The following is a 20,954-nucleotide window of genomic DNA, read 5'->3' on the forward strand; positions in this document are numbered from 1 at the left end:
CTCCCGGGGATGGGCTGGAAAAAAGTGTTTGCTCTGCATGTGTGTTTGCTGAGGAGCTTGGATGGGATCCCAATCTGTACATCTAGTTTACACCACATGCCCCAAGTATGTGGAAGCCTCAACTTTTGCGAATTTCAAAAGTGGATGCTAGTGCATGTCTGTGCATTACACAGTTATACATAGTGATGAATTAAAACTACAAATTACACTCATTTTTATATTTCAGGGTTTTTTTAAGCCTCAGTTATCTTACAAACATAAAAATATTTCCATTTTTTGGTGGAAATGTAAAGCAAAAGCACTTTTTGTTGCCTGTTTTGGCATCTGGAAGTGCAACTTTTGTGAGTTTTGCCACTTTCGTCTAAGGTTTCTGTGATTCAGTGCTTTTACTCAGACCAGTGAACAGCCTTGCTGACACTGGATTAGACCCATTTTACCTTCCTTGCATGAAATGTATGGACATAGCCCCTGTGAGCTCACACAATGTTTAGAGAAGTCCTGTTAGAAAGCCTTGTGCTGAGCTTTTTGATCATCTACATATTGGTGTTTTTTTAAACCTGACATGACATCAGAGAAATGGTTCTGACTAAAAAAAAAACAAGGACAGTGCATGCCACATCCCCTGGATCTTCCTCCTTTACCCAGGTCATAGAGAAAGGGTGCTGAGGAATCTTTCCCATCGCCTTTGTTTTAAAACCTTGTAGCCTTTTTGCAACCTAAGAAGACCTCCATTATGGCTGTTAGAAAGAATGCAGGTTCAAACTTCATTCTTCAGAGCAGGAACCCAATCCATCTTTTATACTATCTATGAATACTTGAAATTGTATTAGCATTGTCCAACTTTTCCCAACAGATCAGGGACTTAACACCGCATGCTTCTCTGTGTCTGGCTGCAATATTCCCCACAATCTGACAATGGTGCGAATGGATTTTAGCAAAAGTCATTTGTAGGAATTTTCCTCTGTATAAGAAATGAATGCATACAAAGTCCTGGCACAGTAAATTACCAATTCCATCATAACTTTAGTGCTTTAATAATGTATGGTTGGCGCACCTGAACTTACCTCACGGCACACTGGCGTGCATGGGCATACCATTTGAGACCCACTGCATAACACACACAAATCATGAGTCAGGGGGATTTCAAACACTGTTCTGAAATATATGCACACCGAGGTTGCTAACTGAAACAAAAGTTGAAACTAAAATTAGTTGTGGAAAAAAAAGTTACACAGAGTGCTTGTCATGTTTCGGCTGTGTGAAGGCAGGCAAAAAGGTGGACCCAAGAGCAGGACTCACGGAGACATAGGTGAACTCAAAACCCTCAGCTTTATTGAGGAAAAGCAGACTGAACAAAGAACTCGCTAGACTGGAATGCAAATAAACTAGCAGGACGGCAAACAGAACACACGGGGGGGCAGGGTAAGAGGATGAACAGACGTTAACGACGCGACACTGACACAAAGACACACTGGGTTTAAATATACTGAGGCAGTAATCAAGCGATTACACACCTGGGGAACACACCTGGGGAAAATCACAACTGACGAGGCAGGGGAAACGTAACCTGAAAACACTCACATAAGACAAGGACCTTCAGAATAAAACAGGAAACTAACAGACACAGAGGACCAGACAAGACACCCTGGACAGACAGAGGGACATACGGGCAGAGAAGACTAAGCACAGGCAACCTAAACTAAAAATGAGGGCAAGATAGCAAGACCTAAACCAGAAATAATCATCATCATCATCGGATAGCTAAAGGAACAGAACATAATTATAATCAAAACAGTATCACCAGAGAATAAGAAATGATCCATAATGCAAAAATAAACTAAAACATAAGAAACTCAAAATGCTGGGTCGAACCGACCCAGGACCGTGACAATGCTGTAAAAACGTATTTGCTCTCCTCCTGATTTATTCATTTTTTGCATGTTTGTCACCCTTGTTTCAGAGCATCAAACTAATTTTAATATTAGACCTGAGGAAATACATGGTGCAGCTTTTAAATGAAGTTTTTTTTTTGTCTAGCATGAACAACCTGTTTAAGATAATGCCAAAGCATTTCAACCTGATTTAAGTCAGAAGTTTAAATAGGCCACTCCAAAACCTCTTTTTGTTCATTTTCACTTGTTTAACATTCAGAGGTGGACTTGCTGGTGTGTTTTGGACCATTGTCCTGCCACATAAACTAAGTGAACTTGAGCTTCAGGCTGGACATTCTCTTTCTTATATAGAGCAGAATCTATGTTTCCATCAATTACAACAAATTCTACAGGTGCTGAAGTAGTAAAGTAACCCCAGACCATCACACAACCACCACCATGTTTGACTGTTGGCATGATGTTCTTCTTATGAAATGCTGTGTTAATTTTATGCTAGATGTAGCAGGACTCAAAACTTCCCTGAAAACATTATGCCTTTGTCTCGTCAGGCCACAGAATATTTTTCCCAAAATTCCCAGGGATCATCAAGATGTTATTTGGCAAATGTGAGACAAGCCTTTGTGTTCCCTTTGGTCACCAGTGGTTTTCTACTTGGAACTCTCCTGGATGGGTCGTTGATGTGCTCTTTGAGATATTTTAATAGCCTGGCCGCTTCGGGGAAAGTTCACCGCTGTTCCAAATTTACTCCATTTGTAGATAATGGTTCTTACAGTGGTTTACTGGGGTCCCAAAGCTAAAAGTGGCTTTGCAACCCTTTCCAGATTGATAAATGACTTTGTATCTCATCTGTTCTTGTTCCTTTAGATCGTGGCATGATGTGTTGCTTTTGAGATCTTCACTTCGTCAGACAGTTTCTATTTAAGCAATTTCTTGAGTCAACGGATCTGGCGGCAATCAGGCCTCGGTGAGGCTAGTGAAAGTGAACTCAACTTTCCCCCAAAAATTGGATAATTAACAATAAAGTTAATTAATAATTTAAAACCGGGAGGCAGTTAATCTGTCACATATAGGGCCAAGTAGGTCTGGAGAGCTTTATTCTCTTAATAAATTCAATAATCTTTTTAAAACTGCATTTTGTGTTTGCTAGGGTTATCTTTGTCTAATATTAAAAATTGTCTGATGATCTGAAACATGCAAGTCAGACAAATATGCAAAAACTAAGAAAGAAATACTAAAATCCACTAAAACAAAACATTGTGCTCATAAAACTGGAAAGGAAATGTATTTCTTTTTCAGCTTGTTGCATTTGACAACAACCTGCCCATTGAGGTGTGGGTGCATCTCTTTACCTAGACCCAGGATTTCAAGATGAGTGTGATTCAACTGTGTTTGTTTGGAATACCTTTTGTAAGGTTCTTAAATCTTGACCCTGACAAATACCCTCATTATGACAAATAAAAAGACTAAAACTAAAACTGAAGCTAATGAAAAGACAGCAAAAACAAAGTGTTTTAAAACACTTAAAAAGACAATTGAAACAATAAATTCCACTGTGGGAACAATAACTAAAATCAATTAAAATCAGAAACTGAAAATAAAATAAAATAAAAATAATAATAATGCTCAGATTCTTATCTAAGATATGGCAGCCATAAATTATTGTTGAACATCTCAGTCTAATGTGCTGACACTATATGGTTGTGGATTTGTTCCAGTTCAGTCACTAGAGCGTGAGATTAACACTCCTGGCACAGTTAGTAAGACACTGGTGGGCTTTAAGGCCTGACACAGAAATGGCACTAGCTCATCCCAAAGGTGTTGGAAGGGGCTGAGGTCAGAGTGTTCAAGGGCCTTATCCACCCTGAAGGTTTCTCTTAACTGGAACTAAGGAGGGTGTGAACAGTAATATGTCCGTGTGGTGTCTGAACACCGTATGTAATCTATTTTCAGATGGATTATGTTTTCTCTGTGTGAGAAGAGAAACAGATTGAGAGAGATCTGTAAACTGACACGGCCTCTTCAATCCGTCCTTTCCCCCACAGTTCACTGAATCGCTGTCTTTACTCTCGCTCCTGTGGCGCCAGTGAAGTAAAGGCCATCCTCACTGTCACTCACGGATTTAATCATTCGGATCTACCCAGGCTCTCGCCTCATTTTCTGCCTCCGGTAATAGCGTTTCAGCTTCGTACGGGCGGTGAGTGCGCCCTGTCCAAGGTGCTGCAGCGGCGCGCGGCCCCGCCCATCCTCTCCTCTCACTCTCTCTCTCTCTTACACACACACACACACACACACACACATACACACAAATACACATTCACACTCCATCGTTCTCCTGCGACCACGTGACGTTCCCTCTGTCGAGTCTCGCGGAGAGCATCAGACTGCACCTTTTCCTCCTCAGGAGAACGGAGAGAAGGAGAGGGGGAGAGCGGCATTGAGTCACAGAGAGAGAGAGAGCGAGCGAGAGAGAGAGAGAGAGATTGAGCGCGAGAGAGGAAAGGGAAGCTAGAGAGAGTGTGTATGAGAGAGAGAGCAATAGCACCTTGTCGCCTGGAGGCGATCCTATGATAGTTTCGTCCCTGTCCGGTAGACCGACTCAGTCTGCCACCAGGCGCGCGCCTGCTCTCTCCTCTCTCGCGAATTCGGGGGAGATTCTCCTCAAATGGAAGGGAAATCGATGAGCCGCGCGCGGCACTGTTGCCACGGAACCACAGGATGCGCGTGAGGTAGGTCGGTTTTCTAGTGTAATATGTGCCTGAGCTGAGGGAACACCGCGGTCGGTTTGCCTTTTATTTACCGGGGCGAGGCTGCCACGACACTATTACAGGTGTAATTCCAATTAAAACAGCAGGTTAACCGTATAAAGAAAAAAAATAAGTAATTAACATGTAACCGGTGAGCTAAGCTGTAGTTAACGTCAGGCGCTAAGGGCTCAGGTGATGAGACCGAACCCCCGGTGTAGTCGAGAGGGAGAAAAAAATGGAGAGAAAATATAGCCGCAAATCGAGAATCGATATTTCAACCGCATTCATTCACCCCGTCTATCAATAACTGTGATGTCGCCGCTTTTCGCCTCTCAAAGACTCCGAGAAGACGCTACGTGTAGTCCACTGTGCGTGTGCATTTGCTGCCACTGTGGGGTTGTGCCGTGTGTGCGCGTGTGAATGTGTTCAACTGTTTGAAATGGGCTCTGAAGCCGTTAATTCGATAAAAGCGAGGCGGTTTGAGTCATCCGCCGCAGCGCGCGGTGCTGCTCCCGCTCTTTGTGATGAACCTAACACGGTGTTTGACGGTGCCGCGAGGTAGCCTCGTTAAACCCATTTACAAAATAAACTGAAACACGAAAGGTGTTGATTAAAATCTGTAAGAATACCGCCAGTGTCAGAGTGGGTCCAGCTGTTCTTTTTGGACATTAAGGCCGCCGCAGGTATGCCCCCTTATAAAAATCTCCTGCGGCATGATGGGAGCTCTGCTGAAGGAGGTGCTGTTTGTGTATGTATGTATGTATGCGCGTGCCTATATACTGTATGTGCTTGGCTTAAACCACTGCCGTGTGGGCTGCGTGGAAGTAAAAATTCTACGTGTTAATCTGTATGTTTATAAAGACTTATGTGGGCCTGCTCCTTGTGTAGTGTGACAATATGATGTCTTTGTGTGTATGCGCGCAGAAATGCACGAGAAAGAGTAATCTGAGAACAACAGCGGGATCAGGTTGTGTATGTGTGCGCGAGAGTTTGTGTATTGTATATATGTATGCGTGAGTGTGTGTGTGACCCTGGTTGATTGTGCCGTCTCTGTTCTCTCTGTAGGTCGCTGGAGAGAGTGATGACGCGGCAGTGAGAGACACACATACCTCACTTGCACACACACATACATTCGAACACACACAAACACACACATATTTTTTTTTGCCCACACACACTTTAAGTCTTGCCCTACTAAGAAAGGGAGGAGGGGGAGAAAATACTGCTATGACGGTGTCATTTCTCTCCATTACCAGTGTGTGAGACACACACACACACACACACACACTTGCACTTGTACTCCGTGGGGAATTGCCTGCATGGGGGATAAGGCCCTATCTAGGGCACAAAGATGGAGTTCACATACAATTTGTCACATATCTAACACTCACACAGACGTTCACACAAACACACACACCTGGAATCTCATATGTCAGAAGATAAGAATAAAGACTGAATGGAGAGGAGACACTGAGCATCTCAGAGACGACACAAACAAGAGACCAAGGGAAAAAAAGATGTCCAAAGCATACTGAAAGGATGGCGGGAGCCGCTGTTTGACCCCCTCCCTTTCCTGGAGCTGAATCCTATAGGAGCCAACCTTTGAAAGGAGCACTTGCAAGATAGAAGGGTCACCTGAGAAACCCATAAAGAGTTCTTCACAAGCCCCTACAGTTGTCACCATGAGCTGTAGGCTAGAGGGAACACCCCAGCTCTAGCCACTATCTCCTCCCGTGTGTGTGTGTGAGTGTGAGCGTGAGTGTGTGTATGAGTGTAATGGCGGTTTGTGTTTGGGCGGCAGCCCCACTGCTCTTCCTGGGGCTCTGCCTGTGCAGCGTGGGGGGCCAGGCCCAAGGTGAGGTCCTGGAGTTTGGAGGCGTTTCCAGCCAGTGGGGGCGGTTCCCAGTATGGAACGCTTGCTGCGAGAGTGTGCTGAGCTTCAGCCTGCGGACTCACAGCCAGGAGGGCCTGCTGCTCTACCTGGATGACGAGGGATTCTGCGACTTTCTGGAGCTGCTGCTTCTCCACGGTCACCTTCGGCTGCGTTTCTCCATCTTCTGTGCTGAGCCGGCTGAGCTGCAGTCAGGTGTGGCGGTGAGTGATGGGCGGTGGCACGCAGTGCGTGTCAAGCGGGATTGGAGGAACACCTCGTTGGAGGTGGATGGGCGATTGGAAGGATGGGCAGAAGTGAAGAGTAAGAGAAGAGACATGACAGTATTCAGTCATACCTACATGGGCGGGGTGAGCCCAGAGCTACATTCTTCGCCCCTCCGCCTCACCTCTCCTTCAGTGCGGGAACACCCTGCCTTCCGTGGCTGGATCACGGCAGTGAGCATCAACGGCTCACTGGTGACACTAGACGGCTCAGAGGGCGTCACAGTAACAGCTGGCTGTGGCCCAGACCATCAGTGCCAGAACGGAGGGGTGTGCAATGTGGTCAACGACCAGGCTGTCTGCGACTGCTCCGACACCGGCTACCAAGGCAATGACTGCAGCGAAGGTAAGGCCCAAAATCATGCTGACCCATCATATACATCCCATCCTTTACACATACACATGTACACCTCAAAAGACACATGCACATACGCTTACATATGTGGACATATATGTATACCTCTCTTTACAAACACCAAGTCCTTCAACAAAGATATCTATTTCTCATTCACACCTTCACATTTACCTTCAATTTGTGTGTATGGACCAGGAGCCTTCACAAACAGTGCAAGACATGCATACTGATTATGTTTGAGATTGATTTCTTACACCTGCCGGTGGCTCCCAGTTTAAGTGAGCTCCTCCAGAACCCAAAATTAAGCCCACTCCCAGGAAGAGAAGTCAGTGTAGTGAAGCTGGAGAAGAGAGCTTGAAAACAATTTGAAACAAATTCTTGAAAGTCACTAAAATGGCTGGCTGCAGGTTTTGAGGAGCTCAGTAGGTGCATTTGGCAAAACACAATAACTATATAGATCAGTTGTGGACATGGCTGTTGGCTCATGTTGAGAAACTCTAATTGGAGCAGGGCTTAGATGCTGGAAATCAGTGGTTGTTATATGGCCGACACCTGCCTGCCTGTGTTAATGGATTTGCATTGATTCTAAATGGCCTTCAGGGGTACCATACATAGGGTGCTGAATGATGTGTGTACAATCTATCGCCTGCCATTAATTTGAACAGCTTGCAGCCTGTTAAGATGCTCTGTTTGCGTCTGTGTGATTGTGTGTAATGATTTTGTGTCAGTGCTTTTATGCATAATAAAAAAGGAGACAGTGTTGTGTTTATAAAGATGAAAAAGTCAGACTATAAACGCTTGTAAGTATGCCGCAGATCGTTTTATAACTGCTAGAAGACCTTCTCTTAATACTTCCAGTAGTGCCTTTGGTCACTACAAGTGCCAATACATTGGGCAGCGTACTGATGGCTGTTACAAAAATGAAACAGCTGCTTAATGAACTCAGCTACCAGGTTATGGTTATCATTGCAAATTCGTTAATTTCCCCCTTCTAAGTTGTGTGTGTCTTCAGATTTGCTTCAGTTCATTCAGAGATAATTTGCATTCTTAATCGATAGCTCTCTAAAACGAGTCTGTGCTTTTTTGTTTTCAGCACCAGCGATACCAATCAGCCCCCCCCCCCCCCCCCCCCCCCCAGCAATTGATTTTTCTTCTTTTTCCTCTTCTTTTTTTTAAATGACACAAATGTATCAGCCAAAAAACAGCCGAGTGGCCTTCCATCATGGCTAACCTTAAACCCCACCCAGCACCAATTTCAACATCACACATCCCCTTTAGCCACCCGTCATATCACACCCTAGCATTTAGTGGACAGTAGGCTGGCTTAGGTTACCATGGAAACAGGACTAATAAGAAGACACGATGAAAGATGCGTTCCTAACCCTCCTGCTTCCACGCCTCAGCTCCAGCCTCCCCCCTTCTGCACTCGTTTGTACCTGCAGCTCCAAATGACTTCAGGCATCATATCTGCCACGCAGTCTTTCCACTCTGTTTACACGCATGTGGCAGTGAGTGGAGATTACTGCGTGTTTAATCTAGGAGGCATGTTCACAAATCGGGCCACCTGTCCTACAACAAACAAGGGAGATGCACACAAACGAGGCAATTAACAAACAGTTAATTAAAAAAAATAGGAAGCATAAGAAGTGAACCTAAACTAACAATGACAGGTTTAGTTGTAAAGTCAACACACTGGCTTCAGGTGTTGCCAGGGTTGCCTGTGTTGTCCACCTCTAGTACCTGGAAAGAAAATAGCCACACACATTTCATAGCAGGTGCAGATGGGCATTTTAAGCAAAAATATTATTCAGTACTTATCAGTTTCAATGGTGTCTTTACAGATTTTGCATTGGACCTTGTTTTCAGTTGTTTTTCTTCAGAACTTTAACAGCTGTTGCATTTTGTGGACTCACAGAAACATTTGATTTCCCCATGTCTCACATGGTGTAGTGGTCTGGCGATGGTCATTAACATCTGTCCATCTATTTTCTTAATTGCTTATTCAAATGAGAGTCATGTTGGAGGGCTGGAGACTATCCCAGCTATCATAGGTCACACTGGACAGGCACCAGTTCATCACTAGGCTAACAACAGGGAGACAGACAACCATTCACACTTACAGTCACACCAATGTCCAAATTAGAATCAGTTAATACCTTAACATGCATATTTTTGCACAGTATCGGCACAGGCAGAATATGCAGACTCCACACAGAAAGGCTGTGTTACCTCCTACCAGCCACTGGTAAAAACAAGGTGATATCTAAATGTTTTAAGACAAGAATCAGTGACATAGTCTATTTATTGATTTAGAATTTAATGACTTTGAAATGACCTTATTAACCACTACAAAAGGCAACATATGGGCTTCTTTTCAATATACTTTTTTGCTTCCTCCCCTCACATCTCTTTCTCGCATCTTAGCTCCTCCCAGTGAGGATATAAGGCGAAGATGCAAGGACGAGATGCAAGGACAGCGGTGCCGAAGCTTCCATTATACAAATCCATGGATCCATAGTGCCAGCCTTAAGAGCTGCTGGTTACTTATAACAGGCTTCACAATTGGACGCCCTGTCTAACTCATTCATAAAGATTTCCTAGAATCTTCTATAAGGAACAATTTAAAATTTTACCTTTTAAAGACAGATGGATATGAAAATCTCTTGTTTATAAATTCATGAAATATGAAAGTTGTTTAATACATTGAATTAGCTGCAGCTATAATAGTAATTAAATGAACATTTTAAATCCTCTAATTCATGTATAGAACAGTGCTGTTTGTTCTGAATTGTTACATTATTATTTGCACTAAAATGCGCCACGTGGCTTCATAAAAATGTTTTCGATTGTAAATGAAAAAACAAATTGGGGCTTTGCTTGACGGCACAGCACAACAGTGCATTGCGCCTCAGTATGTGCTTTCTGTCAATCCTGTAAATGACACTACAAAGCAAGCACTGTAAAAATAAACTGCTACATGTGGAGTTTTCCGGGTCATCGGAGGAGAGGGGATGCGAGGAAGCAAAAGTTAGTGCAATTAAAAATCAGACGCAGCACGGAGAGGGTCGTCAAAGGCAATAATGAAAGTCTTGACCACCACTCCTAACATGCCACGGAGATAAAAACGGTATTAAAGTAGGTACGTTTATGTTCATTTGTGAGGAAATAATTAGTCTATATGAGAGAGAAATAAGAAGAAAATTAATTAGCAGCTGTTTTGATGATTAAAAATGAATTAATTAGGAAGAAAATACAAAGAATGTCCCCGAATGTAAGCATTTGATGTTTTTCTTTGTCATATATGAAAGTAAACTGAATATTTATTGGGTTTTGTACCGACTAATAAAACAAGCAGAGTATCTTACCTTGACTATTATTTAACTATTTTCCAATATTTTATGAGCAAAAAGCAATTAATTGGGTGAGTCATCTGCTGATTAAGTAATCATGAAAATGCGTTTAAGCCACTTCTAAAGTAGAAATGCCAAATATTCCCTTGATCTAGTTTCTAAAAAGTGAGAGATGCTGTCTTTTTTGTCATTTGTATCATTTTACATTTAATATATTTATGTTTTGGGCTGCTGGTCAGAAAAAATAAGAGTTTAAAAGCATCATCTTGTGCCCCGGTACTTAACGCCAGACAATTTTTAGTATTATTTAGTAGTTTTGGCATTTTGCAGACTAAATCATTAGTGCTAAAATAAATAGCAGTTGTTGGGCTTTTGTGCTGCACGTGTGTTCAGGAAGTGAAAGGTGAAGCTATGATCAGCTCTGTGCAGAAACTCAGTGCTGCACTGAGAATTAGGTATGATCCAAGCCAGTCTAATCCAGTCTGCTGTTCTGCTGCTGCTGCTTAGGGCACAGTGGGAGACAGACAGCAGTGGCACACGCATACCTGCACAAACACGTGCAACACAAAATATACAATCACACAGAGAAACACATTCACACAGTGCACTGGCTCCAGCACCAGCATTAGTCACAATACCACTGAGGTTCCTAACAGCGGTGTAGCTTTACAGGCTAAATAAGAGGTGAAGACATTTTATGGAAAAGCTCACACCAGATACAATATCTACTTTTCTCTGGCACTCGTCGCTCAACAAGAGGCCACTTATTCCTTTTAAGGGGGTGTTTTATATTCCTAGTGTTGGACTCACATTTCATTTGTGAGTGAAGCCAATTGTTTTGGAAAACATGCGCCAGAGTCATGTTTTTTCTCTTGGCACCAGTGGCTGCTGTTAGTAATTGTAGTCACATAAATTGTAGTCTCGAGTTTGGAGGTCTGCTTAGATGGATGTGCTTCAATGTCTTAAGTAAGAAGCTTTGTAGCATTACATGGTTAAAATAATGTGGAAATTCTCTTTTCAAACTAAATTGCAGCTTCAGAGAAAACATATTATTGTGTTTTACTTTAGAGCTGAAATTTGCTCTGAGACTTGGTATTGTAGCTTAGCATTAAGTTTTGGTGTAAGCAAATCAGTTCAGACTCTTCTCTTTTTATTTTTGTAGATTAAGATTTCAGAGTTTAGGCATAAATGTTGAATGAAAATGATGTGCAATTGTAACACAACATTTTTCAATGTTTTCATTATTTTAATTATTAATTTGCATAAAATTGCAAAACTTCTGGGTTAAAATGGCCCCCCCAAAAAGAGTTAAAAATTTCACTGGCTGTCTGACCGGGTTGCACCCCAAGGCATTTGTAGCTTAGCTGAGCCAGGCTTTCCCCTCATAGCCATGAGGTTTGGCAGATAAGGATATAGTGCAAAATAGCATGCCTTTTATTTGCAGTTTATGCATCAGAAATGGGTTGATACGCTACGTTTTGGGGACATAGTTTTGAGAGGCATTTGCAGACAGTGAATTTCAGATAACAAACACTGGAAATAGCATAGCTGTTTTTGTGTGCAGCTGCATTTTTGGTTTCTATATTTGGCCAGCTTTTCACGTATAGCGTCACAATTATTAATTGCTTTTGGATTTAATATATTAAATTCTTTATGGGCAAAAAAAAAGAAAAGAAGAGGCAAATTCTATACCCTAAATTCTAAAGCAATCAGTCAAAGGAAAACTAGTTGATTTGTGCAGTTGCTAGAAGGGGGGGAATCAAATGCCTTGATTGATAGGAAGGACAATAACAAATTCTGTGAGGGAGGAAAATGCATCAGTTTGTTATGTGGAGGAAACTGCAGTTAACCAAAAGGGCAACTCAGCAATTAAAGAAAAATGAGAAGGTGGGTTCAGCTGTGTCAAGCATATCAGCAGCAGTTTTTTCATCTGTCAATTTCATCAGTGCACATTAGGCACAATAATTTTTTTTTAAAAAGCCTAAAGAAGCTTAACAGTCAGCTCTTGAAGGTTAATTGAAATCTTTTTTAGTTACTTACTGGTAGTAGTATTAAAAAAACTCACAGACATTAGTTCTGGAAACAGATTTAATGGACTGAGCTTTTCTACTGAAAGTGCAGTCTTTCTTAGCCAGCTAACCAACACACAGACCTTGGACAGAAGAGTGCAACGCCATCTTTAAATTCTCAGAATCATTCTTGGTTCAGAGATATAAAGAAGTTGGTGAGGAAAAACTGAGCAGATGATGTGTTTTCTTTGGATAGCCCACATTTTCTGGAGGGCTATTTTGTGTGTTCTGGATCTATAATATTTATTTTTAAAAAAGCTGGCCTCATGCGCTGTTGTTCATTTTGGTGTGACAAGATACCGGCACTGTGGGATATCTCAAACCCCAGGAACCGCAGGCTGAACCAATATATATGCATCAGCAACACTAGCAGTGAGTTACTCTTACGGATTTATAGTTTTTCAAAGGAAATTCTCATTCTAGATGCACTGACACACTTTAGAGGAGATAATTCTCAGTTTGTGTTTAAAATTAAGTGGATGGCTAAAAAAGAAGGGGACTAGAGGCCCAGGTCTCTTTGACTGAAGCAAAAACATGTTAATAGCATCTAAGGTTGCAAATATGTTGATTGTAGGTTGTGAAAGAGTTGTCGCTTTCAAAACTGGGATGATCATTATTTGCGAGTATATGAGCCGACACTGTGTAGTTGTTTTGTGTAGAGTCAGGCAAAGCCGGGCATAAAGGTTTATCTTTTATATGGTACCTTGAAATTACTGTGTTATTTTGAACCCAGCAGCCTCGGTGTAGCTGCACAATAAAGCTTTGAGATAAAATTATAACCCTCTAAAAATTAGAAAAAAATTCAGTTATGAATCTTTAATACAGAATGAACATGCTCTGCTAGAGGAAAATATGAATCCTTAGGACTATGCTAGAAATAAGCAATTTAGCTGTGGCAGTCTTAGTTTCCGTACACGTTTACAATTACACAGTATCTTCAAGGCTCCCAAATGATCCACTTTTATTCCTGCTCATATTTTTGCAGATTTGTGTCAAGCCTAGAAGTATTTGCAAAGCGTAATGTTGTTATTTACTGTAGGCATTCTCAGCCCTGAAAAAACTGCAGTATATTACATATTTAATACCAGTGCAATGAAGGAACTATTTATGAGGGTTTTGTTCCGGAGCACATCAATATGTCACTTTGGTGAAATAAAATGATTTGAGATACTCAGAATATAGATGTAGTAAGTGAAGACAGTTTGAGCAGAGCCAGTGCATAAATGTAATTACTGTCTAAGTTATTTTGCCCTCCAGTGAAGGCAGAGTGAACCTGGCTTGTTAGGCCTGGCCTGGCTTGCATTGTCCTTGAGGGCAAATCACTGTTAGCATGCTAATGGTTCCACCTGTTTCTGCCATGCCACCGGCACAAGGGCAGAGGGAAGGAAATACTCACATGAACACAAAGCTCAAGACTCACACATCCACACACAGGCGCCCAAAGTTTCATGTACACACAAGCACACAGACACACACACTCTGTCCCAGTATTGGACCATGCATGCCCCTTGTCTTCCTGCACTGCTAATCCATCCCTACATGTTTACCCTGCTATTTCACATCATTATTACTGCCATAGTCGACGTTGGTGTGAGTGTGTGTGCGTGTGTGTGTGTGTGTGTGTGAGAGAGAGAGAGAGAGAGAGAGAGAGAGAGAGAGAAAGCGAGAGAGAGAGAAGGAGGGGAGAGAGGTAAAGAGGATGTGGGAGAGATTGCGAGATTGAAAGTGTGTGTTGCATGCTATATGTCGGGGGGCTCCGGGGAGAGGAAGCGGCTACAAGGTAAGTTATGGGGTAAATGGCTCTTGAATCCAAACCTACAGGTAGGACTGTATATTTACACCAACACCCCCTCCCCACCCCTCTACCTGAATACCCCTACCTCCACCCCTGTGTACCCTACAAGTGTGGGTGGGCGTGTGTTTGTTTACGCTCTTAGATATGTGTTTTTGTACCCGCGTGGAGTCGTAGAGAGACTGTTCATCTGTATGTATAGATAAATCTCAGTTTTGGCTACCAGTGCAGCATGGTATCCATTGTGTCCGTGCGTGGACTTTTGCATGTGTGTTGCCGCGGTAACCCCGGACAGGTGTGCATGTACAGTAAGTAGCCATGGTAACCCAAGGGCTGAGCATGCATGTTAATGAATGTCTGTCTCTCTCTCTCCTCGGCCGGCCGCAACACCTTTCCAGAGCACAGCTACACTCCAGGTAGGTTGTACTATCTATCTATCTATCTATCTATCTATCTATCTATCTATCTATCTATCTATCTATCTATCTATCTATCTATCTATCTATCTATCTATCTATCTATCTATCTATCTATCTATCTATCTATCTATCTATCTATCTATCTATCTATCTATCTATCTATCTATCTATTTCAATATCCTGCTCTTAGTTCAAACTTTTCCTCATTCTTCTCGCTTCTTTTTTCTAATCGACACCTTTCTTGCTCTTCAGTTAACTCGTAATCATGATCATCTTTTCTTTTTCATCATTCCTCTTCTCGCTTTCACATCTTTTCCATGTCAGTATTACCTTCATCTCTCACTCAGCACATTTTCTGTTATGGAAATACATTAGTAATAGATAGCCAGGTTAAAAAAAGGTAACCAGCCTAGATGTATGTTGGTCTGTGTGGGTATGTAGGGGTTGGATGCTGATATCTGGTAAGTACTACATCTCATGCGCAATCATCTGAAGTGGCTCTTGCCTCGAGGTTATGTAGACGCGCAAATACTGTAAAGTGTACGACCTAGTTTATGGCTATGTGCAAACGTCTGTGTTCATACCTGTTTGTGCGTAGGATCGGTGCCTAGGATAAGTAAGTGTCTTCAAAGCGAGGGTTGTTTTGTTTTTTTTTTAGAGATTTTGTATAATTTAGATGACTCATGCACTCACAGATACACACACCGGCACAGAGAAATTTAGCCTTCATCAGCATGCCATTGACAAACTCCTGTATCACAAAATCACATACATGCGCACACACAGACCCCATGATCCTTTACTGTGCTGACTGTGCTCTTGTCTTCCTTTAAGGTCTGGCACACCTGATGATTGGCGACCAAGGTATGGCCTCCTCTTACCTCACTTCCTGTTGTCCTCTGCTATACCATCACCCTTCCCTCCCCCTTACCTCTTAACTCCCCCTACACTCCTCCAACACTCCTTGTATCCCTCCCCCACCTCATCGCCACCTGGAGCCGAAGAAAGTTGTCTCTCTAGGCACTGAACGAAGGTCAGTTTTTTCTCCGTGATTAAGACGTTAAACAGTCCAGAGTTTTAATTTAAGCTGAAACGAATGCAATTTGCTGAAACAGTTAGACCTGAACCATGCCTTTGAAGATTATTTTAGGTGTTAAGTGATGAATCTGAGAGAAACTTCTTCTAAGATATATATTCAGTAGTCAAGGCTGGAGTAACGGGAGGGTGTAGATGGCTGCTGCTTCAGCGCTTGGTTGGATTAGACTTGGCAGGGCTCCAGGTCATGGAGATGGATCTATGGGCCGACTGACCGACTGACAACATGGATGGTTTGATTTGGTCTTTACTATTCACCTCATTTCATTTTCTCTCATCTGTGTGTAAGAGTTTGACTGAGAGGGATGTGAGTGCTGAGTGTGTGTGTGTACGATGTAGCCATACATGTGCATGTGTGCTCTTACAACAGGGTTTGAATCAGTGACTGGAAGCTTTCAGAGAAACGCACATCCGCACTCCTCCATGGCTTTTCATCTGCTTCCAGCATGTCTCGCTCTGCCGTTGCCGGTGCTCACATGGGCTCCCGTTAATACGTTGGCGAGCGCATGTGATTCTGAACAGATGTTCCTGCAGCATATGAAAGCATTGCTGCTACACCTCAAAACACAAGTTGCCCAGTGTTTTTGAAGACATCCCCAAAAACAAGTGCCACTGGTCTGCTTGAAAACTGTTCACTGATGGCCAAAAAACTCACACTGCCACACCTCTTTTCTTCTTGCCCCACCCCCTTCTCCTTCTCCTTCTTTGTTCCTGCCCTCTTACACTCTGTGTGGGACACCACCCTTTGTGATTTTAGGAAAGCTCAGAGGTACCTCCCATACTTTTTTATGTATCTATGGCTAATGAGCTATTCTGGATGGTTTTGAAGTTGAATGTATTGACAGGCTCTTGAATGTATGGTAATTTCAGACTTAGAGCTGTTCAGCTTCAAATTCTTATGTGCAATTGCTGTTAAATTGGAATGTTTCATTTTTGGTAAGGTAAGGTGTTGACGTATGAGTGTGTGTGCATATGCGTGCGTGAGCGTGCTGTTACTTTTGCCTGCATGCGTGCGACTGAATAGAAGCTCGAGCCTACCGTGCTTTTGAAAATCGGGAAGGTAGGTGCTGCTCGATCGGTCGGCTCTGCATGACGCTGATGAATACACTGATTGGCCCACATGAAGACAGGCTTGATCGTGACAGGCTGATCCGCGTCTATTGTGCTCTTTGATTGGATGAGAGAGACGATGTGATGACGGCTGTCTCCCATTGTGACAGGGCTGCCGTGCATTCGCTGAAATGTGCCATTTAATGAAATGTTCATCCTAGCTAGCAGATAGAAATATCTTGAAGAGAACAAATGATGTCTCTAAACATCTATCATGTAAGACATCTCTATTATGACAAGTATATTTCTATCTGGGCTTTTTTTTCTGTGTTTTGATTGCTAAGTAAACTCACATTGCTGAAGTTTCTGCCTTAAAATGTCTGCCGTGAATCATCCAGGTGGCAGTGAAAATTTAATGGCTTCATCTGGCTTATGCTCAGCATTTTAAATCACCTACTTAAGGACAGACATGTATTAACATATGTTTCCAGCATTATTACACAATGTATTCAGTGTATTTGTGTATAGTGGATGCCCTCGCTATTACGGATGTTTGGATTGTGATAGGCTAAAAAGTAAAACTGTTTCTCTTATTTATTTTTTAAACCTTTGAAGCCTCTTTCAGACACTGTACACATGAAAAGGCTGCGTGTGTGTTTTCGCGAGTGTGTTTTTGCTCTGCATACTGAGATGTAAAGGCTGTCAAATGGTGCAGACGAAGCCTAGCTTAGGTTAGCTCAGCGTAAAGAGGCTTTTTGAGGAGCCTGCAAAGCTGAAATGAGTTTCTTTGAGGGGGTGGATTGGTGTGGGGAGGGGTGTCTTAGAAAGATATATAGCATATGTGTGTGTGTGTGTGTGCGTTTGTGTGTGTGGGCAGGAGAAATTGAGAAAAAGAGACCGTGCCTGTGAGAGAACAGCTAAAGGAATGAATGATAGAGGGAGCAGAGAGGGAAATAGGAAGCGAGGGAGAGATAAAGTGAGTCGTCTTTTCTCCTGTGATGTAGAGCAACTGCCTGTATCTGCAAAGGGACAGCGGTGCTCCGGTCTGCCCTCCCAGCCCAGTCATTCACCAAGGGAGATCAGCCCTGATGGGGAGCGCTGGACCTTTCCCCTCCTCCATAAAACACAGTTATCATTCTCCCTGGAAATGATACCCACAGATCACTAATCACTTTGAGTGGGTGAAAATGCACGAATTGTGGAGGGAAGAAAGAAAGGAGGGAGCCAAATTGGATTTTCATAAGTATCGAGCAGCCAAAGGAAGAGGGGGGAAATGGATTTTTTCATGAAAAGTATTGAGCAGCAATAATCTGGATGGAAAATGTGCTTAAAGCCAAGTAGCAGATTTTGCCCTTTTCTTTTCTCTCTGTCTCTCCAAGAATAGACCGTGAAGGGTTCTGGGTGAATGAATGATTGTAGATTCTGAATAGGATTGACGAGTGGCTCTTGGTCATAATTGGCAGCTATGCTTGTTTATGATATTTGTATGTTCTTCGAGCTCTGAAGCGGGCTGCCTAGTTAATAATGGTTGTTTGTCTGCATGTCCAAGTGTTCTCGATATCAATCCAACAATCTATACGCTACACAGACAAGTGGTCAGCCTCTCTTGAAGTGACCTTTAAAAATGCGTGTACGTGAACGGACGGACAAACAGACGCAAACTCACACACAATAACCTTTAGAGAGTGCCCGCTGAGTAGGTGAGTGAGTATGTGTTCAGTGTAAATATGCATGAGTAAGGCTGCCTGCACATATTCTTCACGGTCAGTGGATGAAGGCAGTGGAGAGCGAGGTGTGTTTGCCTGTATGTCAGTGTGTGTCTTGTGTGAGTGCATGGGTGCATGTTCAGGGGAGGTGGATTGTGAGTCATCAGTTGTGACTCATAAAGCGTCGGCAATCAAAGCGGCTCATTTTAACACATTGTCTTATGGTAAAAACACGCAGATGGACGCACACTCCTGGCTGTGCACACACATGCCCAATATCACAGTCTTTGGATTTCTTTTTGAATTGTCTCTTTTGTGCGTTTCCCCCCCCGCCTCTCCACCCCCTTTTGTTCTTTCATGGATAAATGCGCTTTTTCGGAAGAATGAAAAAAAAGCACACATGTACACACACATACACATACGCAGTGGACGAGCTCCGTGCTGACTCCACCATATGTGGGGTTGGGAGTGGTAGCAGACGCCAAGACAAGAGGAACCAGTCGGTACCAGCAAAGTACAGCATGTCTCCTACCTCTTACTCATCACCACCAACAGCCCTAATAATAAATCATACAAGAGCTGTTTATTTTTTAATAAACTACAGGCCTGCTGAAACAAAATTTAAATACATATTTTTGTTAGTCTAATTACACTTGTATAATTTCTCAGCACACTCTCATCTTACTCTGTTATTTTAGGTGGTACTGTTGAAATGCTTCGCCCCTCATCAGAAGATTAATCAGCAGCAGTGTAAATTATTGATAAATGATGTGTTGCTCTTAGCAAAATGCCTTCCTTTTTAGTTTTAAATAATTTAGGTCTACAGATAATGATTACTTATTGATTAATTGGCAAGTTAGTTTTTTGATCAACAGATTCTGGTGCAGTGCACTTTTATTTATATCATGCCAAATCTTTTTGCCAAATCTCAGCAAAAGCCACCTAAGGGTATATTATAGAAAGAATGTGTAGTGTAGCCATTTACCTCGACCAATTGGTGGGGCTTCTATTTTTATCTGTTTTCTTTTTTTACCCGTTACATTAAATGAAATAAATAGAAATGTTTTACAGCCCAAGTTGATGTCTTGGATTTGTCTGACCAACAGTGAAAAACTTCAAAATATTAAGTTTACTCACATGTATGACAAAGCGAAGTAGATACAAACTCCATGGCATTACTAGTAGTATAATCAAACAAAAACATTACCAAGATTGGGCATTAATTTCAGATTAATTAGCCTAGTTAAACACAATATGTTTTGGTTTAGGCTGGTTGATCCATTGTTGACATTTTACTCCCATGGTGAGTATTTTCCACCATATTATGACATTTTAAAATGATTAATCAGCAAATTAATCATCTCCAAAAATTTTAGTTAGTGTCAGCGCTGTCAGGAAGCAGTGAAAGAACAGGCCCTGCGTTTATGCTTTTAGGTACAGTGAACAAGTATCAACTCAAAAATGTAAATTCACTCAGTTATTGTTTGCGTTGGCCTGATTTCTGTTCCTCCGGCTAATCCTAGCAAAGTACAATGAATGAAAGATACTCATCAGACGCACATTAGCCGCTGATGTTGTAAAGCTTACATAATTAACAAGACGGGCAAGTGAGCAGCCTCCAACTCGAGGTGAGAGAGAGAGATGCTTAGTGTTAGAAGGCAAGAATCTGATGATTGGCTGCCTGCCTTACTGACTGGCATGATTTTGTTTCCTGATGGCCTCATCTTGAGCTGTGAAAAAAGAAACTGTGCGCCCTCTAGCAATCAGCAATGGTAAAGCAATTGCAGCAAAGTTTTTATTGGAAAATTGACAATTATCCCAGATATAAACTCTCCACTAATGGGACTAATTCTGCCTCTACTCTCCACTACTAACACCCATTACGCCACTGTACTACAACACTCATTAATGCTTAACACCCATGCAGTTCTTGTAATGAAAGTCACAGCACCACATACAGTGCTCAGCCCCCACATTATCAGGGAGATGCAGTTACTGAATTCAACATGGGAAATGTGCTGCAATCCCACTACTAAATGTATACTTTTACTGGTAATTATATGCAATTACCAGCTCATTAGCAAGCGTACACATTTACATTTTTTAGCATTCACTGCAACGCTAATAGGGAACACGCAAAGCCGAAGCACCCTATAATGGCCTAAAAATAAAGACATCAAACGGACTCTCCATTTGCAGAGGATGAAGGGGAAAGATAGAGCGGAGGCTGGCAATGAGTATGTAAGGGAGGGTGGGAGGACGGGTGGATGGGATAGGGTAAAAGAGTGCAGAAAAGTGATGGTGACGAAAGATAGGAGCGAATTCAGA

At 42.4% G+C, this 20,954-nt stretch overlaps 1 protein-coding gene across 4 annotated transcripts in view; it reads left to right on the forward strand.

Moving 5' to 3' along the window:
* Positions 1–4,222: 4,222 nt before the first annotated feature.
* Positions 4,223–20,954, forward strand: part of nrxn1a (neurexin 1a) — a 66,923-nt gene continuing 50,191 nt past the window's right edge. For 2 of the 4 annotated variants that reach the window (XM_085416729.1, XM_085416728.1), the window contains exons 1-4: positions 4,223–4,618; positions 5,702–7,136; positions 14,755–14,772; positions 15,610–15,639. In XM_085416729.1, the coding sequence (XP_085272855.1) occupies positions 6,404–7,136; positions 14,755–14,772; positions 15,610–15,639 (781 nt within the window). In that variant the 5' untranslated portion in view covers positions 4,223–4,618; positions 5,702–6,403. The remainder of the gene's footprint in view (positions 4,619–5,701; positions 7,137–14,754; positions 14,773–15,609; positions 15,640–20,954) is intronic. The other 2 variants (XM_085416726.1, XM_085416727.1) reach the window with 2 other exon arrangements.

This window comes from Rhamphochromis longiceps, linkage group LG8 (genome assembly GCF_057381845.1).
Source record: "Rhamphochromis longiceps isolate RC_006_pf linkage group LG8, R_longiceps_female_GT1.1, whole genome shotgun sequence".
Taxonomy (NCBI): domain Eukaryota; kingdom Metazoa; phylum Chordata; class Actinopteri; order Cichliformes; family Cichlidae; genus Rhamphochromis; species Rhamphochromis longiceps.